Raw genomic sequence first — 18881 nt, forward strand, 5'->3', positions numbered from 1 at the left:
AATTCTATAACACCAGCTATGTTAAATAATGTAAACATATCATTTAAAATCGCTTGTTGTATAAACATTTTGAAAATGTATTACATAACTGATAATTTTTTACTTAGAGAAAGTTGTGGTTCATTTTGTATTTAGTTATTTTCTGAATATTATTACTTAATAACGAAAGAATTTATTTACAAATCAGCAAATACAAAAATATATCTACATATTTATTTACAACTACACTCTATAACAACTATGCAAGATGATGGGTTTAAAAATCGAGAGTGACTATAAATATTTTTAATATCGATGTACCGTTTAAGAAAATTGTAAATTACGCAAAAATTATGACTCCTAGTTTTAGAACATATACCATATACCATTCGAAAGACGAACAACCTGTGTTTAGTATAATCCTCGATTAATATACATGGTGTTCTAAAAAAATAACCATCATATTATGCTAAATTGAATAATGCAATAATGAAACTGTAAATTTTGAACACCCTGTAAATAAATGTATAATAGTGAAGTATGGAATGCATTAATTATAAGATAGTTACCAGACCGTATTGTCATAAAATGACAATGTCATAAAATGACCGCCATTTATTGGGACACCCTGTATATTTCAAAATAATTTTAAAATGTTGCTTTTATCAACTTACAGACTATTCAATTTAAATTTTGTTCAAATCTTTTACCATTTCCCTGTAATCTTCCGGCGCGTTAGTGGTGACTCACCCTGTATATTAATATATTTTATATTTATATACATTGTATTTTTTCGGCATGTGACGGAAGTGTTTTTAGTTTAAACGTTCCTAACTTGTCAGTCAAACATCGAAACACAAATAATATTTTTCAAGCTTTGCCTATAGGCTATTGATTATGTTCAAAATAAGAGAGATAAAAGGAACTACAACGTTAACAGAATTTAATTATCTCTTATGGTCAGCGGACATCTAAATTTAAAAAAACCGAGGAGTGCTACCATTTAAATGGGTGCGTTTTTGAGAAGGGGGTGAATTAGTCCCTAGGCACAGGGTGAATTAGGGTGAGTTCTATGCACTTTTGGTACAAGCACACAAAAGACTACAGGAAAACTGTTTCAGGTTAAATTTACTATCGAAATATCACATTTTAAAGTCAAATATTTTTTTTTACAAAAATATATTCAAAAGAAAACAAGATAAACACACGAAAGAAAGCAATTTTGTTTTTTGCCCCATAACATTTTTCCACAGGGATATAGGTATAAGCATTGCTGTAGCAAAAAATAGCCTCCATCCTTTCTCTTTAAAAAGAAGTTCGGCAGTAGTCCCTAGGATTTACAGTTTCCGAAATATAATTTTTCAAAGTTCGCCACTCACAGAATCTTTGGTCCATTTTCCCTATTATTTTGCACACATTGTTCTGTAACTTTTTTCTACGCATTTCTAGGTATATGCAATGGTATGCATTTAGTAGAAAGAGAAGTTAATTACCTTTAAAATGGTCTATTGTATAAGATTATACGGCGCTTTTTAAGCAAACTATGCTTTTTTAAGGTTTTATACTTTTAATGATTTTTGATACTTTTAATGATTATGTTTTAAATTTATCATTATGTGTTTTTTTCTTGTACATATTGGTATATACATTGCGGAATAAAAAAAGCTTATTTCCTTTACTTTAAAATGGTGTATTGCAAAAAATTCTAGGACAATTTTTAAACAAGATATCCATAGGATATCCAAGAGTATCCGTAATTTGGGAAAATTTTGAATTTTTTTAGATAAATTAAATGACATACCTATAACATAATTTTAATTCCAAATAACTTTTCCTTATAACACTTTTTGATATTGTGAAATATAAAGGTACTTTACTCTTGAGCGAAATTCATATTTTTTAACATATCTCGTACATTATTGAGAAAATTTTATATCTGATGATCTTGGGTTTTAGACTATGCAGAACATTTTATGAAGAATAATTTTTTTCATAAAGTTAATAATAAAAAAGTTTTCCATATAGTTCCAACTTAGTGGGCCCTATCGCATGTGTATATGCCACATTTTGAAAAAGCATATATTGTTTAAAAGTAGTCCTAGAATTTTTTACAATGCACCATTTTTAAGTAAAGAAAATAAGATTTCTTTTTTATTGTACAATATACAGTATGTCCCTGTAAGTTGTATCCATATGGAAAACTTTTTTATTATTAATTTTACCAAAAAAATTTATTCTTTATAAAAAGCTCTGCATGGTCCAAAACCTAAGATTTAACCATCAAATATCAAATTTTTTGAATATTATACGAGGTATGTCAAAGAGTTTGAATTTCACTCAAGAGTAAAGTAGCTTTATTTTTCACAATATTGAAAATTGCTATCATGAAAAGTTGTTTGGAATTAAAAACTGTATTCTAGTATGCAATTACATCCTTCTAATTGAAATTTTTTTTTTTTTTTGAAAAATTATGGATAACTCAGTTATTTTAATTCAGATAACTCTTTTATTATTAATTTTACGAAAAAAAGTGATTCCTAATAAAAAGTCCTGCATGGTCTAAAATCTAAAATACAACCATCTTTTGTCAAATTTTATCAATTTTATACGAGGTATGTCAAAAAATATGAATTTCGCTCAAGAGTAAAATACGTTTATTTTTCACAATATCTAAAATTGTTATTATGAAAAGTTATTTAGAATTAAAAACTATGTTTCAGTCTGTAATTACATCCTTCTAATCGAAATATTTTGAACTATAAAGGTACTTTACTTTTGATCTAAATTTATCTCTTTTGACATACCTCGTATAAAATTAATAAAATTTGATATAAGATGATTGTATTTTAAGTTTTAGACCATCCAGAACTTTTTGTTAAGAATCACTTTTTTTCGTAAAATTAATAGAAAAAGAGTTATCAGAATTGAAATAACTGAAAAAATAATGAGTTACCCATAATTTCTCAAGAAAAATTTTTTTTCAATTAGAAGGATGTAACTGCATATTAGAATATAGTTTTTAATTCCAAACAACTTTTCATAATAGCAATTTCCATTGACATACCTAGTATAATATTCAAAAAATTTGATATTTGATGGTTAAATCTTAGGTTTTGGACCATGCAGAGCTTTTTATAAAGAATAAGGTTTTTTCGTAAAATTAATAATAAAAAAGTTTTCCATATGGATAAAACTCACAGGGACATACTGTATATACCTAAATATATAAATCTGGATCTCGCATAAGAAAAAAAAGTTGATTAATAGCAAGCTTAAGATTTGTTAATAGCTTAACGGTGTCTAGTCGTACAATCTTTGATATATGGGAACACTGAAACAGGGGAAATTTTAATAGTGGAACAGGTTAAAAATTTGGAACGTCAGACTACGAAAACGTCAGATGTATTTTGTGGGACAGAGCTTCCAATTGATTTGTTGTCCTTTCATTAAACTCTCACGAAAAAATCAGACCGGTGTTTATCACCAACTGAGCATTTTAATGAGTGGAACACGAAGAATATGTCAACTGACAAGAATCATGTTGGTTAGTAATAGCAGTCTGATTTTTGCATGAGAGTTTATTGGAACTGTATCAAATCAATTGTAAATTCTGTCGGACAAAATACATCTGACGTTTTCGTAGTCTAACGTTCCAAATTTTTAACCTGTTCCACAATTAAAACTTCCCCTCTTCCAGTGTTCCATTATATCAAAGTTTGTCCGACTAGAAATCCTTAAGCTATTAACAAATTTTCAGCTTGCTATTAATCAACTTTTTTTTGGTATGCGGGATCCTGACCTAATACAATAAAAAAATTTATAATGAGAAATTTTAAAATAATCGTAAAATATATAACAAATCATTAAAAGTATAAAAGTTTGAACAACCATATCTGGCTTAAAAATAGTCATTTAGCCTTCTATGTACAGTCGACCATTGTAAAGGTAATTTACTTTTTCTATGGATGCTATACAATGTGCAACTTCTCTCACTACTTGCATACATTCAAAACGAACAATTTCTCAGGCTGTGAGAAAAGTCGGCCATTGCAGTGAGAAATATGTTTTCTCACGGGTTCCATACGTAGAATCGTGGTTTCCATGGTAACATGCACAATACAAACACAAATATTTTTGTCAAATAAAATGTGTCAAATCAAAACTTACCAGGAATTACCTTTCAAAACTATTCAAATATAACTGGTGACTATAATTTTAAATAAATAAAGGTATATAAATATTAAGAATATTAAATACCTACATATGTGTATAATATGTATTTTATTTCAATTTTGGCATATAGTCTACATAAAAGCATCTAAATTATTTAATTGTGAAGTTTGAACTCTTGACAAAAACGCATCCATAGAAAAAGTACAGTGTACAATACGAGAGAAAACGACATATTTCTCCCTCGCTTGATTTGCGGCACTCGCCTCGTACCTCGGCTCGTGCCAACAAACATCTGCGCTCGTGAGAAATATGTCTTTTTTCTCTCTTGTTGTACAATATACTATTTCTTCCTATTAGATGTAACATTGCATATATAGTCCGTCCGCCATAACTTTTCCCATGCGAATTCATTTTCAATCAAATTAAGTCAAAACATAAATTAAAACGAACGTCGATGTGTATACACATTTTGTATACTGTATACTGTATACTATATACTACACACATCGGCGTACGTTTCACTTTCTGTTTTGACTTAATTTGATTGAATAATCATATAATTATTAATTTATTAATTTCCATAGATTCTAATAAAGATAGCTTAAGGCCTTTATTTTTAATATGCAAAATTTGAAACTCTTCGTTAACAAAATAATTATGATCTAGAAGGTGAAGTGCGTATGTAGAAGTGTCTGTTTTTCTATTGTTGAAAGGTGTTTTTGGGTTCTGCTATCCGTTTGTCAAAGGTTCTGCCAGTTTGACCGATTTAAGTTTTTGGATAGTCACCACAAGTTAATTTGTAGACACCACTCTGTAGTTGTTTTCTCTTTCGGCTCTTATTGTTCTTAATATATTTGCTTAAGTTGTTGTTAGTTCTGAAAGCTGATGTTATTCCTTTCTTTTTTATGTAGGTATCCCAGTACTTCTGCTCTATCACATATACTGGCAAGATAACAACAAAAATGCCAGAAACATAAAAAGAAAGGAATAATACCAGCTTTCAGAACTAACAACAACTTAAGCAAATATATTAAGAACAATAAGAGCCAAAAGAGAAAACAACTACAGAGTGGTGTCTACAAACTAACTTGTGGTGACTGTCCGAAAACTTACATCGGTCAAACTGGCAGAACCTTTTACAAACGGATAGCAGAACACAAAAGGCTTTCAACAATAGAAAAACAGACACTTATACATGCGCACTTCACCTTCTAGATCATAATCATTCTTTTAAAGAAGAGTTTCAACTTTTTCATATTCGAAATAAAGGCCTTAAGCTATCTTTATTGGAATCTATGGAAATTAATAAATTAATAATTATATATATATTTCTGAATGTCCAACTCGAGACAAACAGCTCCCCACTCCTCAACCTCTTCAATTAAAGACTTTAAAAAGGCAAACACATAGTAAACGAAATCATTTGAGAAAGGCACTCTACCGAAACAGCTGTAGTCACATAGTTATAATAATTTTTTGTAGAAGTATAGAAAACAAACGTTTTCAGTGTTTTATTGTTAGATAAAATGAACTTACATGTAACGGTTGAATCCATCAATTATGAAAAATTATAGTTTTGCGATAGCAAAACATAACCGCGCTATTGCTACAGTTTTAGGTGTTGTGCGTGCGGAAAAGCGTCCAGCCTGCACTCGAAAATTTCAGAAAATGGTAGACTCGCGCAAACGAAGCAGTTAAAATTATTTCTAAGACTTTTGTAATCATTTTCAAAAAACAGACGATGTAATGGGGACTATCCCGTGCTCAATGTTTTACTCTTTTTGCTATTTTAGGAACGTCTTTCTATATTTCCTTTTGTCATGATGTCAGATCATTATTTATGTAAATGAATATTTTGGTAGGGGAGTCCAAGCGGGGATTTTTGCAGTTACTCGAGTGAGTAAAAAAATTACACGGGGAGAAACCTTCTACCCTGTAAATTTACACATACCATATCATATATTATGGACTCTTAATACACGGAGAAGAGTGGGGGGCAACTTTAAAATTTTGAATAGGAACCCCGCGATAATTCGAGAAATAAACATCAGATCAGAAAACTGAAAAATATGTGTCCAATATTTTTTTTAAATCTACCGAATGACATCAAACACGACCACCCACGGAGGTGGGGTGGGGGTAACTTTAAAATCTTAAATAGGAGCCCCCATTTTTTATTTCAGATTTAGATTCTTTACGTAAAATAAGTAACTTTTATTCGAGATATTTTTTAAAATTATGGATAGATGACGCTATAATCGGAAAAAATGATTATTGGAAATGGAAAGTTAAATTAAAAATGGAAAATTCCCACTAAAATGGAAAACTTAACTTAACTTTTTTTGGTTTTAGGACCTACCCTTTACAACTCAAGAGGTCTCCGTAACGCTCGAGTAACTGCAGATTTAGCATATTTGCCATCCCTACTACATATACTGAACATGTTTGTGTTGATAACTGTGATTGTCTTCGACTTAATAATGTGTTTATTAATTCTGGTTACTAATAAAAAAAAAGCATCTTATACTACCGAGCTCTTCATGAAATGCAGTGATATTTTAAAATGCATTACAGGATATTCTTTGGACCTTTCTAAAAATGGTACAAAGAAAACTGTCATTACAAAATAGCTTCTTTAATTGACCTCATTATTAATAAAACTAGCTAACATCTTCATTAAATATTTATTTGTTAATTACCAGCTTAAGACGTAATCCTTCAGGCGCCTCCCTAACCCAAGATATGATAAACACCGTGTACCGTGACTTATGTAAACTTTAATTTTTTTTAAACAAAGAAAATAACGCTTGAGAACATTTTATAGACAACGCAATTTGCACACAAAAACAAATAAACAATATCCATGTAGGTTAAATACACACTAATCATAATTTTTTCCACAGTAGCTAATATTATGTACCACACTTTGAAAGACATAAGATGCGTAAATAATCATCAAATGGCTCCAAAAATTGTTCTCTCTATATTATAAGTATCTAGGTAGTATATACTTAGAGTATATAGAGTATCTTGCCTTTAGATTTATTTTAATTAAGTAATAATTAATTAATTTAGGAATTGAAGGGGCAAGATATAGTCAGGAGAATAAAGAGACAAATATTGAAATGGCTTGGGCATGTATGGAGATCAGGAGAAGAAGCGATAATAAACATAGTAACAATGTGGTCTTCGGCCGGTAGGAGACGAAGAGGAAGACCGAGGTCCAAATGGCTGGAAGAGGTGAAGCGAGATCTAGAGGACATGGGAATTAGAAATGCAGAAGAAAGAGCAAGAGACAGAAGGAGCGGGAACCGGATATGTAATGCAGTCTAAGAAAAAAAGAGTGGAGGACCTCGAAAACATGGATCTAGAGAGCCTGTAAAGGCGGCGCTACCCCCACGGGGGTGTTTTAGCCACTATATATAATAATTAATTAAGAGATTACATACAACGAATGCTGATGTTGCTGCTGTCATAGGTGTACATCAGCTGTGATCTTGGTCCATTCTTTTACGGTTTTCGCTCAGAAATTTGAAGAACCGCTTCAATTGATATGAAGTCTGAAATGTGCATCAGAAACATGTTAAAAAAGGTAATTTTTGTTCACGGTTCATTATTGACAATTAGTTGCATAGTGCCGACGTCTTGTTTACTAACCACAAGTAACTTAGTCTTTGTTGTATTTATGCTAAGTCCGTTATTAGAGCATTCTCTAGTGGCTCAATCTACAAGGAATTGAAGATCTTCGATACTTTCAGCCATGATCGCGGTGTTATCTGCATATCTGATGTTGTTAAGAGTTTATCTCCCGATTCGAACTTCAGATTGCTCTTCCAAGGTTTCCTTATAAATTATTTCTGAGTAAACGTTAAACAAAAGTTGGGGATAACACACAACCCTGTCTGACACCTCTTTGAATGCAAATTTTGTCTGTTTCTTTGCCGTCTACCAGAATAGATGCTTCTTGATTCCAATATAGATGTTGTAAAAGTCTCAGATTTTTATCATCTATTCCAATCACTTCTAGATATTTAAACAGCCTATCATGTTAAACCCTTTCGAACGCCTTCTTAAAATCTACAGACGTAAATTGGTTTCTGTACTCCCCATGATCGTTGAAGTAATGTTAGCATTGAGAACAAAGCTTCCCTTGTCCCCATTCCTTCTCTAAAACCGAATTGTTTGTTTCCCATTGTCTCTTCACATTTCTGCTTGATTCTATTAAGAATTATATTAAGAAGTAGCTTGAGAGAGTGGCTTATGAGGCTAATTAGTCCAAAGTCTTTACATGATGATGTATTAGGTTTTTTTGGAAGTGGGATGAATGTAGATTCCAACCCCATTTGTGGCATTACTCCAGTTTCGTATATGTGGTTAGAAATGTTTGTTAGTTGTGAGACATGGTCGTTATCTAAAAATTTGACGTCACACTTCAGTTAGTAAGACTCAAATATAAATTTAAAAGATATTGATTTACTCCATTTTAAAAAACGGTGTGTGATAATTCCCTATCTTCCACACTTTTTAACATTTGGTTGGAAAACGTTGAAATGGACGATGTTATTCATATCCAAACTACGATAAATGACCTGTTTGTAATAAATACGAGTAGATAAAATAAAGAATAAATTAATTAGTCCTTTAGACAGTGATCCAGATAAATAATAATAAGGTATTATTTTTTTAAATGACAAAATATGGTGGAGGAATTCACCAGAAAAAAATATAAAATCCTTCGCCAAAATTTACAGCAGACTTAAAAAGCAAAAACAAGAACACAGATAGCTATGGTAGGTATGTTAAGCTGTAAGCTGAAAAACAATTGAAGCTGATGGGATTGGCATACGGTGACCTATGCAGGTTACGTCATCTAGAGGAAGAAACAATAGAGCACAGTTTGTATTGGTGCGACAGCCTGATAAATGTGCGGTTCCTCACGTTAAGTGAAGGAAAGCCATCGTGAAGGAGCTACGTAGAAGGTTTAGTCTCACACTACTAGACCTTTTCAAAACGGTCAGACTAGAAAATGTAATCTAGGATTATAAGAGGACTATAAGATATCTGAAAATATCGCAGTGGAACAGGCCAACAGCGACCCCATTGAATATATCTAAATCACCTTCACCAAATCAAAGATATGCCCAATACTGGGCCGAAATTATAATGAATTGCATATCTGGACACCAAAAAATAAAGTAATTAAGTATCTAAATCTCAGAATTTGTTATTTAACTAGAAATAAATATAAATTATAGAAATGGCGAAAGCAGTTAAAATAATAATATAATAAAAATAGATATGCAACATGCAACAAGCAAATATGCCAGTTAAAAAATAACGCTCAGTAATAGCGAACTTGCATAAAATTTTAAATTCGAAAAAAATGTTATAAATCACAACGGAACATAATTTAAAACATATAAAAAGGTTGTTTTTGTTTGTTGATTCTAAATTCAAATTATTTCAGCTAGCCCAAAGCGCGTCGTGACATCATGTAATTATATATTTATATTCTGCACCAACAAAGTAAACAAATAGTCCATTCTTTCACGGTTTTTGCTCTAAATTTTAAAGAACCGCTTGGATTGACATGAAATTTGGCATACGCATAGCTTACATGTCAAAGAAAAAAAGTGACATTTTTCCGATGTGTGCTTTTGCCCTGGGGGTGACTTTCACCCCCTGTGGGGGTGAAAAAATATAAGTCCAAAATAAGTCCGGAAATGGATAAACTGACTAATTTTAAGTAACTTTTGTTCTATAGAGCTTTTTCGCCAAGTCAACACTATTCGAGTTATTTGCGAGTGAATATGTTCATTTTTCAACAAAATAACTACATTTTTAGACGGTTTTTCGCAAGTAACTCAAAAAGCAAGTATTTTGTCGAAAAAACCGTTCTTAGCAAAAATATAGCCTGTAATAAAGTAAAAAAAAAATGGTGAATGCGTAGGTCTCTGGACCTCGTAAAACCAGAGTGTATAATCCTAGGGCTCAGTGTAGGCTGTTCTTCAGATAAGGGAAACACCAATAGCGATAAAAGAATTGATTTATAAAACCGACACTAGGGTAATTACCCTGGGAGAACTTTGAATACTGACTTGTTACTGTTACGCGTTTAGTTGAAGTCTCTATGATGCTGCATATTGACTGAAGTTAAAGGCACCTCTGGCCTGGCTGAAGTGATTCTTGAGAATGATTCTAAAATGTGTTATTTCTTGTTGGCAACATGAATTAGGTCATGGGCCACACGACAACAAAGTTAATTAGTCAGATAATTTTAATGTTCATTGCCAAAATATATCTTATAAATTACGAAAAATAAAAAAATGAAATATCCCGCACATGTTTAAATATAATAACAAATTGGTTAATATGATGTACGGGGTGATAAAAATATACTGTTCAATATCGAATATGAATTCTGAATGTTTGATATTTGACAAGAGTTATGACCAATGAAAAATAGATTCATATCCACCAAATTTCAAATAAAATACTTTGAAATGAAATATCCAAAAAATTAAGCACTTTTTGGGGAAAGCCCATTATAAGTTAAAAAAAATAAATTATAAATTTTTTAATATATAAATATAAAGTGTTTAAAAAAATCTTTATTTCTGTTTTAATAAAAAGTTTCTAGCATTAAATTTAAGCAAGTTACGCTCAAAATAAAGTTGGTCTCTATTGTTTTGGCAAAAAAAATTGGGAAGACCACCCCCTAATTAGCAACTTAAATGAAATTAATCGTTACGGCTCCACAAATTATTTTACTTATGTTGTGTTTATATGATCTGTAAGTTTCATCGATACAAAGTGCTTATTTTGGAAAAAATTTGGTTTTAAAATAAAATTTTTAAAAATTTTAATTTTGAAAATAATTATGTTTTTTGTTCAAAATAACTTAAAAAATGTTAGAGATACCAAAAATCTCGAAAAACAAAAAAGTCAGCATTGCTTTTCTGAATATCCTGTATTTTCTTGTTTTTCTGTTAGACAGAAATTGATTAAGATTTGGTAAATTTCTAAATTTGAATACATTCGTGATCAGTAACTCGTTCAACCCCTTTTAAGTACAGCCATTTCAAAAATAAGGACTTTGAATAGATGAAACTTACAGATCATATAAACAATACATACACGAGTCAAGAAACTTGTGAAGTCGTAACGATTAAGTTCATTTGAGATACTAATTAAGGGGTGATTTTTCCGATTTCTTTACCAAAAAAAAAGGGACTAACTTTATTTTGAGCGTAACTTGTTTACTTTTGACGCTAGAAATTTTTTTGTAGAACAAAAATGAAGCTTTTTTTATACACTTTAAATAAGTTGTAATTTGTTTTCCCCGAAATGTGCTTCATTTTTGGTTATTTCACGTTATAATATTCCATTTGGAATTTGACGAATATGAACCTATTTTTAATTAGCTATAACTCTGCTTCTACTAGGTATAGAAACGTGATATATACACCATTTTTTAAAAAATTTTACAGGCTATATTTTTGCTAAGAATGTTTTTTCGACAAAATACTTACTATTTAAGTTATTTGCAAAAAACCGTCTAAAAGCGCGGTTATTTTGTTGAAAAAATGAACATATTCACTAGCAAATAACTCGAAAAGTATTGACTTAGTGAAAAAACTCTATAGAACAAAAGTTGCTTAAAATTATTCAGTTTATCAATTTCCGGACTTACTTTGGATGAACACTTTTTCACCCACAAGAGGGGGGGGCACAATATCACTTTTATTCTTTGACTTGTTAGCTATGTGTATGCCGAATTTCATGTCAATCCAAGTGGTTGTTTAAAATTTAGTGGTTTTGCAATATTTTACCGTTAAAGAACGTACTAAAAATTGCATATAATTTTAAATTAGACATTATGAACGTCAGTAGAAATATGTTTGATCCTTTGAACTATTTTAAATACATAGAAAACTTGTACTTTTAGAAAATGGCACTAAACAACACTTATGGTGTTCTCTTTTATTTTCCATAGTAAACCTTCTTTCCTTTCTTTCAAATACTGTATGAAACTCCAAGCTCAACAAACTGGTATATATAATTACAATGACATACGATAAATGTCATTAGAATATAAATAATTTTCCCTTATTCCGCGACGATGAACTGGCCAAATACCCAAGTAGGTGGAGGCAAATAAACTAAAGAAGGAAAAAAGAATACACCTAAATATAAATATAACCGTAAAGTTAAATTATGTGACGTCACGGGACGTTTGAACTATTTTAAAATACAGAAGACTTTAAACTTGTACTTCTAAGTTATTATGAGTTTTTGAAGCGCCAAATTTTGAAAATCTCATTTTTAAACAAAACTGAACAATATTATGTAATAAAAAATGTGCAAGTTCCCTATTTTTCGATGTTTAAATACTTGGTGTTCTAAGGTATTAGTAGTAATCCACCCTGTATACTAAGATTAATTAACAGATTATGATATTAACCAGGGCCCGGATTACGTACACTCGATACGCATCGTATCCGCCATGTTTTACCATAGCGCCTTATGGGAAAACATGGCGGATACGATTCGTATCGAGTGTTCGTAATCCCTATGCAGAATACATCATAACAAAATAAAGTAATAATAAGATAAACCTAATAATTTGACTTACGTCATTTGTTTCGGTATCTAAGGCCATTATCGACATTCCCTCCTGCATCGTTAAGAGATCATACTTCTCTAACAAAGGGCAGGGTTTTCCGTGCAGGCTCAGACCAACTGAGGCATTAAGCGGTTCATCAGGAAAGCTCATACGCAGATGGCCAAGCACTTCTTCAAAACGAGATGATGGTATCGGTACGTATTCCATGCTGAAAGATTAAAAATACAAAATTAGTCTGGGCAGACTATCAGAAAATAAGCCATTATTAGGAAAAGTTATTTACGAGTAATTTTATTTTGCTGGAATCTAATCTTATGATTGTATGTGCATTAATAATATAGGTAAAAAAATCCGCAGATAGTGTGTTTTTTGAAGTGAAAACTTCTTTAGGGACGTTTTGTGATTTTTGGATAAGGGAGAAAGCATTGAATGCGCGACCGTCATCGCTTCGATGAAATACATTTTTGAAATGGAAACTTCTTGAGAGATGTTGTGTACTTTTTGAATGGGGAAAATGATTAAATCAACGACCGTCATCACTTCGACGAAATAAATTTTTAAAGTGAAAACTTCCTTAGGGACGTTGTGCACTTTTTTGATGGGAAAAAGTATTAAATGAGCGACCGTCATCGCTTCGACGAAATAAATATTTGAAGTGAAAACTTCTTGAGAGACGTTGTGCACTTTTTGGATGGGAAAGGTATTAAATTAGGGACCGTCATCGCTTCGACAAAATCAATTTTTGAAGTGAAAATTTCTTTAGGGGCGTTGTGTACTTTTTGGATAGAAAAGATTATTGAATTAGCGACCGTCATCGCTTCGATGAAATACACTTTTGAAATGAAAAATTTCTTTAGCGCATTGTGCACTTTTTGTGGGAAATTTCTTGAGGGACGTTGTGCACTTTTTGGATGGGGAAAAATATTAAATTGGCGACCGTCATCGCGACCATCATTGATTCAGTGAAATAAATTTTTGAATTGAAAATTTCTTTAGGGACGTTGTGCACTTCTTGGATGGGGAAAAATTATTGAATTTGCGACCGTCGTCAGGTCGCTGAAATAAATTTTGTACGTATATAAATTATATATATATGTATACATAAATAGCATAAGGCATACGCAACGCGTATATGATATACATAGGTATAGCACTTCTTTTTGGATGGGGAAAAAGTATTGAGTTCGTAATTTATTTACTAGAGTAAGTTTTCACTTCTGTCGGCACTCCCACGAGTGCCTTCAATTTTTTTTATAAATCTTTTTATAAACAAACTAACGTTCCGAAATCGTGTTTTTTTCAATTATTATTGCTCTGTAACTCCGAAGATTTTAACTTCACGCCAAAAACACTTAAATAAAAATTCACCGTAATTTAATTCTGCATAGAGAAATTTTTTTCATGAATTGCTTCGACGAAAATTTTCCTCGGAAAATCCATGTTTTCTCAACAAAATATTTTATTTTCAACTAAAATTTTAGGGAAGTAATTATTTATCAATAATTAAATAACTTGGACATCAAAGCTTTTTTGGTGTATATTATATTTCTAGAAACCGGTGAAAATTGAAGGAAGAGTTTACGGTCTCAATAATAACCATAATAATTAAGATACATCGGAATAACTATGATTTTCGTATAAAAAGGCACTGTACCTATCTAACGTCCTTTACAGAATTAAAATTGGACTATTTAAGCAGCCTCAGGAATGTTTTAAAGTTATAAACAATTTTTTGGCTTATAAAAAAATAGAAAATCTTTGCAACCATTAGATTAAATTCAATTAAGAAAACGGTATTAGAAAGTTCGCAGCAGGATGCTTATTTTAAAAGAAATTATTATAAAAAAAATTTAATTGCGAGGAGTGGTTCCTGAGACACAACAGGTCAAAGTTCACCAGCATGTGCGACGAAATTATTAACAATAGGATGGTAGTTTTCAAGCCAATACCTTTTTATTTCGGTCCTCTTTTTACATACAAATTTTTATACCTTCAAGAGACTCATAACATATATTATAATAATAAAAACCATCGGCATTACGCGTGAATAATGCCAAAAATACCAAAATCTCAATCAAACATTAGGTTGAAGAAAATAGAATCTCAAAGTTCAAAATGGGTATACCTACGTTAAAAAAGGTATTTTCTCAGCTTTCCATGAAGCAGTTTTCTTCATTTTTGTTTTATTCACAAGTAAATCGAGTAGAGCCACCTAACTAATTGCTAGTAAATGCGAAAGATCCTTTGGTTTTGCTATAATAAATTTATTTTTTTAATTTAACAAAAATTTTTAATTTGTTTAAACAAGGATTGTTTAAATAATTATATAGCTTTCAAATAAGAATATTTGTATTTTGAACGTTAAAAGGTACACGTGTGGTAAGTTTATCTAAAAAATGTCTATATACTACAACTGGAAAAATATGTAGTTTTATTTTGTTATTCCGTTATTGTATTGACCACACATACTGGTCAACTTTGGCCGGTTGTATCTCAGGAACAACTCCTTGCAATTAAACTTTTTTTCTTTCAAAAGAAGCGTCCTTTCCAATAAGTTTTTCTTAATTTAATTTAATATAATGGTTGTTAAGAGGCTATAGTAGCGATCAACAGGTAGCAACAAACGCGTTCCAAGATTGCGGCTCTAATTTTGAATATTTTGTCGAGATATTTGGCACACACATTCGTAATATAATAAAGAATGGCGGTACAGAGCCCAATTTCAGAAATATGTTAGTACGTGGAAATTACTTTATAACTAAATAAAATATTGAAAAAAGGAGCCTGTACCACCATTAAGAAGAAAAAAAGTAAACTTTCTTCAAATAAACTTTTTTATCTCATGCCTAGATTTTGTGTAATATTGGAAATATAATACTAAATTTTTTTTATTCCTAACAAGAAATCGAACATATTATAACTAAATAACTAATTAGGCAACATAGAGAAATTATAACTGTCATTTTGACAAACCTGCGTCAGATTTTCTCTAATCTGTTCTGTCTTCTTTATCGATATTTCTTCAGTGCAGTAGTGTGTTAATTTAAGAATTCGTTTTTGTTGTTTCATAGGAAAGTAGTGTTTATTGATAGTTAATTTATTATATATTTTTTGTTGTTGTATAAGTTGTTGGCCTCTTTGAAAGAATAGATTGTTTTTAATTGTGAGTTTTAGTTATATGTATGTACAGGGTGTAACGAAAATACAGGTCATAAATTTAATCCCACATTCTGGGACCAAAAATAGTTCGATTGAACCTAACTTACCTTAGTACAAATGTGCATATAAAAAAAGTTACAACCCTTTGAAGTTACAAAATGAAAATCGATTTTTTCCAATGTATCGAAAACTATTAAAGATTTTTTATTGAAAATGTACATATGGCATTCTTATGACAGTAGCATCTTAAGAAAAAATTATAGTGAAATTTAGACGCACTATAAAAATTTTATGGGGGTTTAGTTCCTTTAAACCCCCCCAAACTTTTGTGTACGCTCCAATTAAATTATTATTGTAGTACCATTACTTAAACACAATATTTTTAAAACTTTTTTGGCTCTTAGTACTTTTTCGAAAAGTCAGTTTTTATCGAGATATTTTGAATATTTTTCAAATCCACCACATATTTGTATATGGTAAGTACGATTATGGAGACTTAGTAATAATATAAAAATTTATGTATGATTTACATTTTTAGGTATATTTTGAACCGTATTAAAAAAGAAGCCATATCCCGATACAAGTTGCCTTCTCGAAAAAATACAAAGAGGCAAAAAAGTTTTAAAAACATTTTGTTTAACTAATGGTATCGCAGTAATAGTTTAATTGGAGCGTACACAAACGTTTGGGAGGTTTAAAGGAACAAAAGTCCCATATAATTTTTATGTAAACATATTAAAAAAGAAGCCGCAACTCGATAAAAACAGCCTTATCGAAAAAATACTGAGAGCCAAAAAAGTTTTACTAATATTGAATTTAACTAATGGTACCACAATAATAATTTAATTGGAACGTACAGAAAAGTTTGGGGGGGTTTAAGGGAACAAAACCCCCATAAAATTTTTATGGGGAGCACAAATTTCACTATAATTTTTCTTTAAGATGCTCCTGCCATAAGAATGCCGCATATCCATTTTCAATAAAAAATCTCTAATAGTTTTCGATATATTCGAAAAAATCGATTTTCATTTTGTAACTTCAAAGGGCTATAAATTTTTTTATGTGCATATTTGTACTAAGGTAAGTTATACCTCGTCCAATTTACTTACCGTTGCACGTCATCCGCGCCATAGCCTGTGACACGATACCAACACGAAATATTTAGGTGGTGGGTGTGTTCTTTTTTAGAATCAAAATGATTCTAAAGGGGAACACCCCTTTATATATTCCAGGCACCGGTTTCTAAAATATATTCTATACCAAAAAGGCGTTTATGTCACCCAGTTATTTAATTATTTATAAATAATTATTTACCTAAATATTTTTTGAAAATAAAACATTTTGTAGGGAAAACCCGGATTTTCCGAGAAAAATTTTCGTCGAAGAAAATCGGAAAAAATATCTCGATGCATAATTAAATTACGGTGAATTTTTATTTGAGTGTTTTTGGTGTAAAATTAAAGTCTTCTTAGTTACAGAGCAAGAATTGAAGAAAAAGACACTATTATGGAGCGGTAAAATAGCACACTGTCTGCGGACTTTGCATACCTATATTATTAATGTATACAATCATAAGGTTCGATTCCAGCAATAAAATGGCTGGTAAATAACTTTTCCTTGTTTTTTTTTTTTCTAATTTGCCCAGATTAAATGTGAAAAATGTGTAATCACAAACCGCAGCTAAAATAAACGTATAAGTGAAAAAAAATTGCATATACTGACTGGCTCAAAAGTCTGGAATCGCCTAATAATCTCTTAAATGGATGGACCGATTTATACACAAACCGGGATACGCCCATTATGCAATATGCAGATTTCAAATTTAATGCTTTGAGTGTTTTCAGATTTACCATTTTTCTGATATAATTAGTCATTTTCGTTTTCTAAATACAATAATCTCTATATTGTATTATTATTGGAATCCTCACTTAAAATACAAGTCCAACCATATGTAACACTTTGGTATTTTATTCTGTCACGAAGTTCTTAAATAAATAAAACTTTACACACTCTACTGGCACTATTTAGCTCACTCAGTGCCAAATAGTTTTAAAGTAATTTGGTAATTTAGTTAATTATAACATGCTGCGATTTTGACATTAATTCATAAAACTAATAATAGCTTGACGTTTATTGATTTTTTTTTTAATTTGAGGAAAAGTCAAACAATAAAGGTGGCGCGTTTTCTCCTTCTTGGCATATTCTTCATCTTCTTCTTCTTTTAGTTTCTGGGCCTTCACCTCTTAGATAGATACTTGGCCAGTTCTCGTATTTAGACTGTAGTTGGAAGGGAATCATCTTTTCAAAGGGTCTGGATTTTTCGATATTCCCTTCGTTAAATCCATTGTATTATCATCGTCAAATAACTATTTTATTTTTTAATTTGAAATATTGTTATAAACAGGTTGATCTTTCTTAAGGTTTGGTCATTCATATTATGTACGAGATTTGGTACTGAAATGGGGGTTTTAAGAAGTTCTGATACAGGTAAAACTGATTTGTTTTGTTAATTGGACATTCAAGTAATATACAGTCGGAAAAATGAAAGATTACCGATGAACGATCATAGCAATCACCTATTTTGTATCTGCCTCCTTTTTCTATAAATAACAAACTAGAGAGATATATTATTAAATAAATACAAAACGGGTGATTGATATTAGGTCTAGAACCCGCGTATGAAAAAAAGTTGATTAATAGCAAGCTGAAAATTTGTTAATAGCTTAAGGGTGCCTAGTCGGATAACAGTTTTAATTATTGTGGAACAGGTTAAAAATTTGGAACGGTCAGACCACGAAAACGGCACATTTATTTTGTCCTACAGAACAGACTTAAACTCTCCGAACAGAGATTAAACTCTCATGCAAAAATCAGATTGCTATTTATCACCTGTCATAATTCCTGTCATTTGATATATTCTACATGTTCCACTCATTAAAACGCC

The 18881-nt window shown here is 30.9% G+C and overlaps 1 protein-coding gene across 1 annotated transcript in view; it reads right to left on the reverse strand.

Annotated features, from left to right (window-relative positions):
* The window catches only part of LOC114336296 (uncharacterized), a 32949-nt gene extending 14890 nt beyond the window's left edge, over window positions 1-18059 (reverse strand). Inside the window, exons 1-2 of the mRNA XM_028286639.2 lie at window positions 17660-18059; window positions 12788-12986 (exon numbers count right to left, since the gene is read on the reverse strand). Coding sequence (XP_028142440.1) covers window positions 12788-12986; window positions 17660-17811 — 351 coding nt within the window. The 5' untranslated portion in view covers window positions 17812-18059. The remainder of the gene's footprint in view (window positions 1-12787; window positions 12987-17659) is intronic.
* Window positions 18060-18881: the final 822 nt, after the last annotated feature.

Source organism: Diabrotica virgifera, chromosome 8 (assembly GCF_917563875.1).
Source record: "Diabrotica virgifera virgifera chromosome 8, PGI_DIABVI_V3a".
NCBI lineage: Eukaryota > Metazoa > Arthropoda > Insecta > Coleoptera > Chrysomelidae > Diabrotica > Diabrotica virgifera.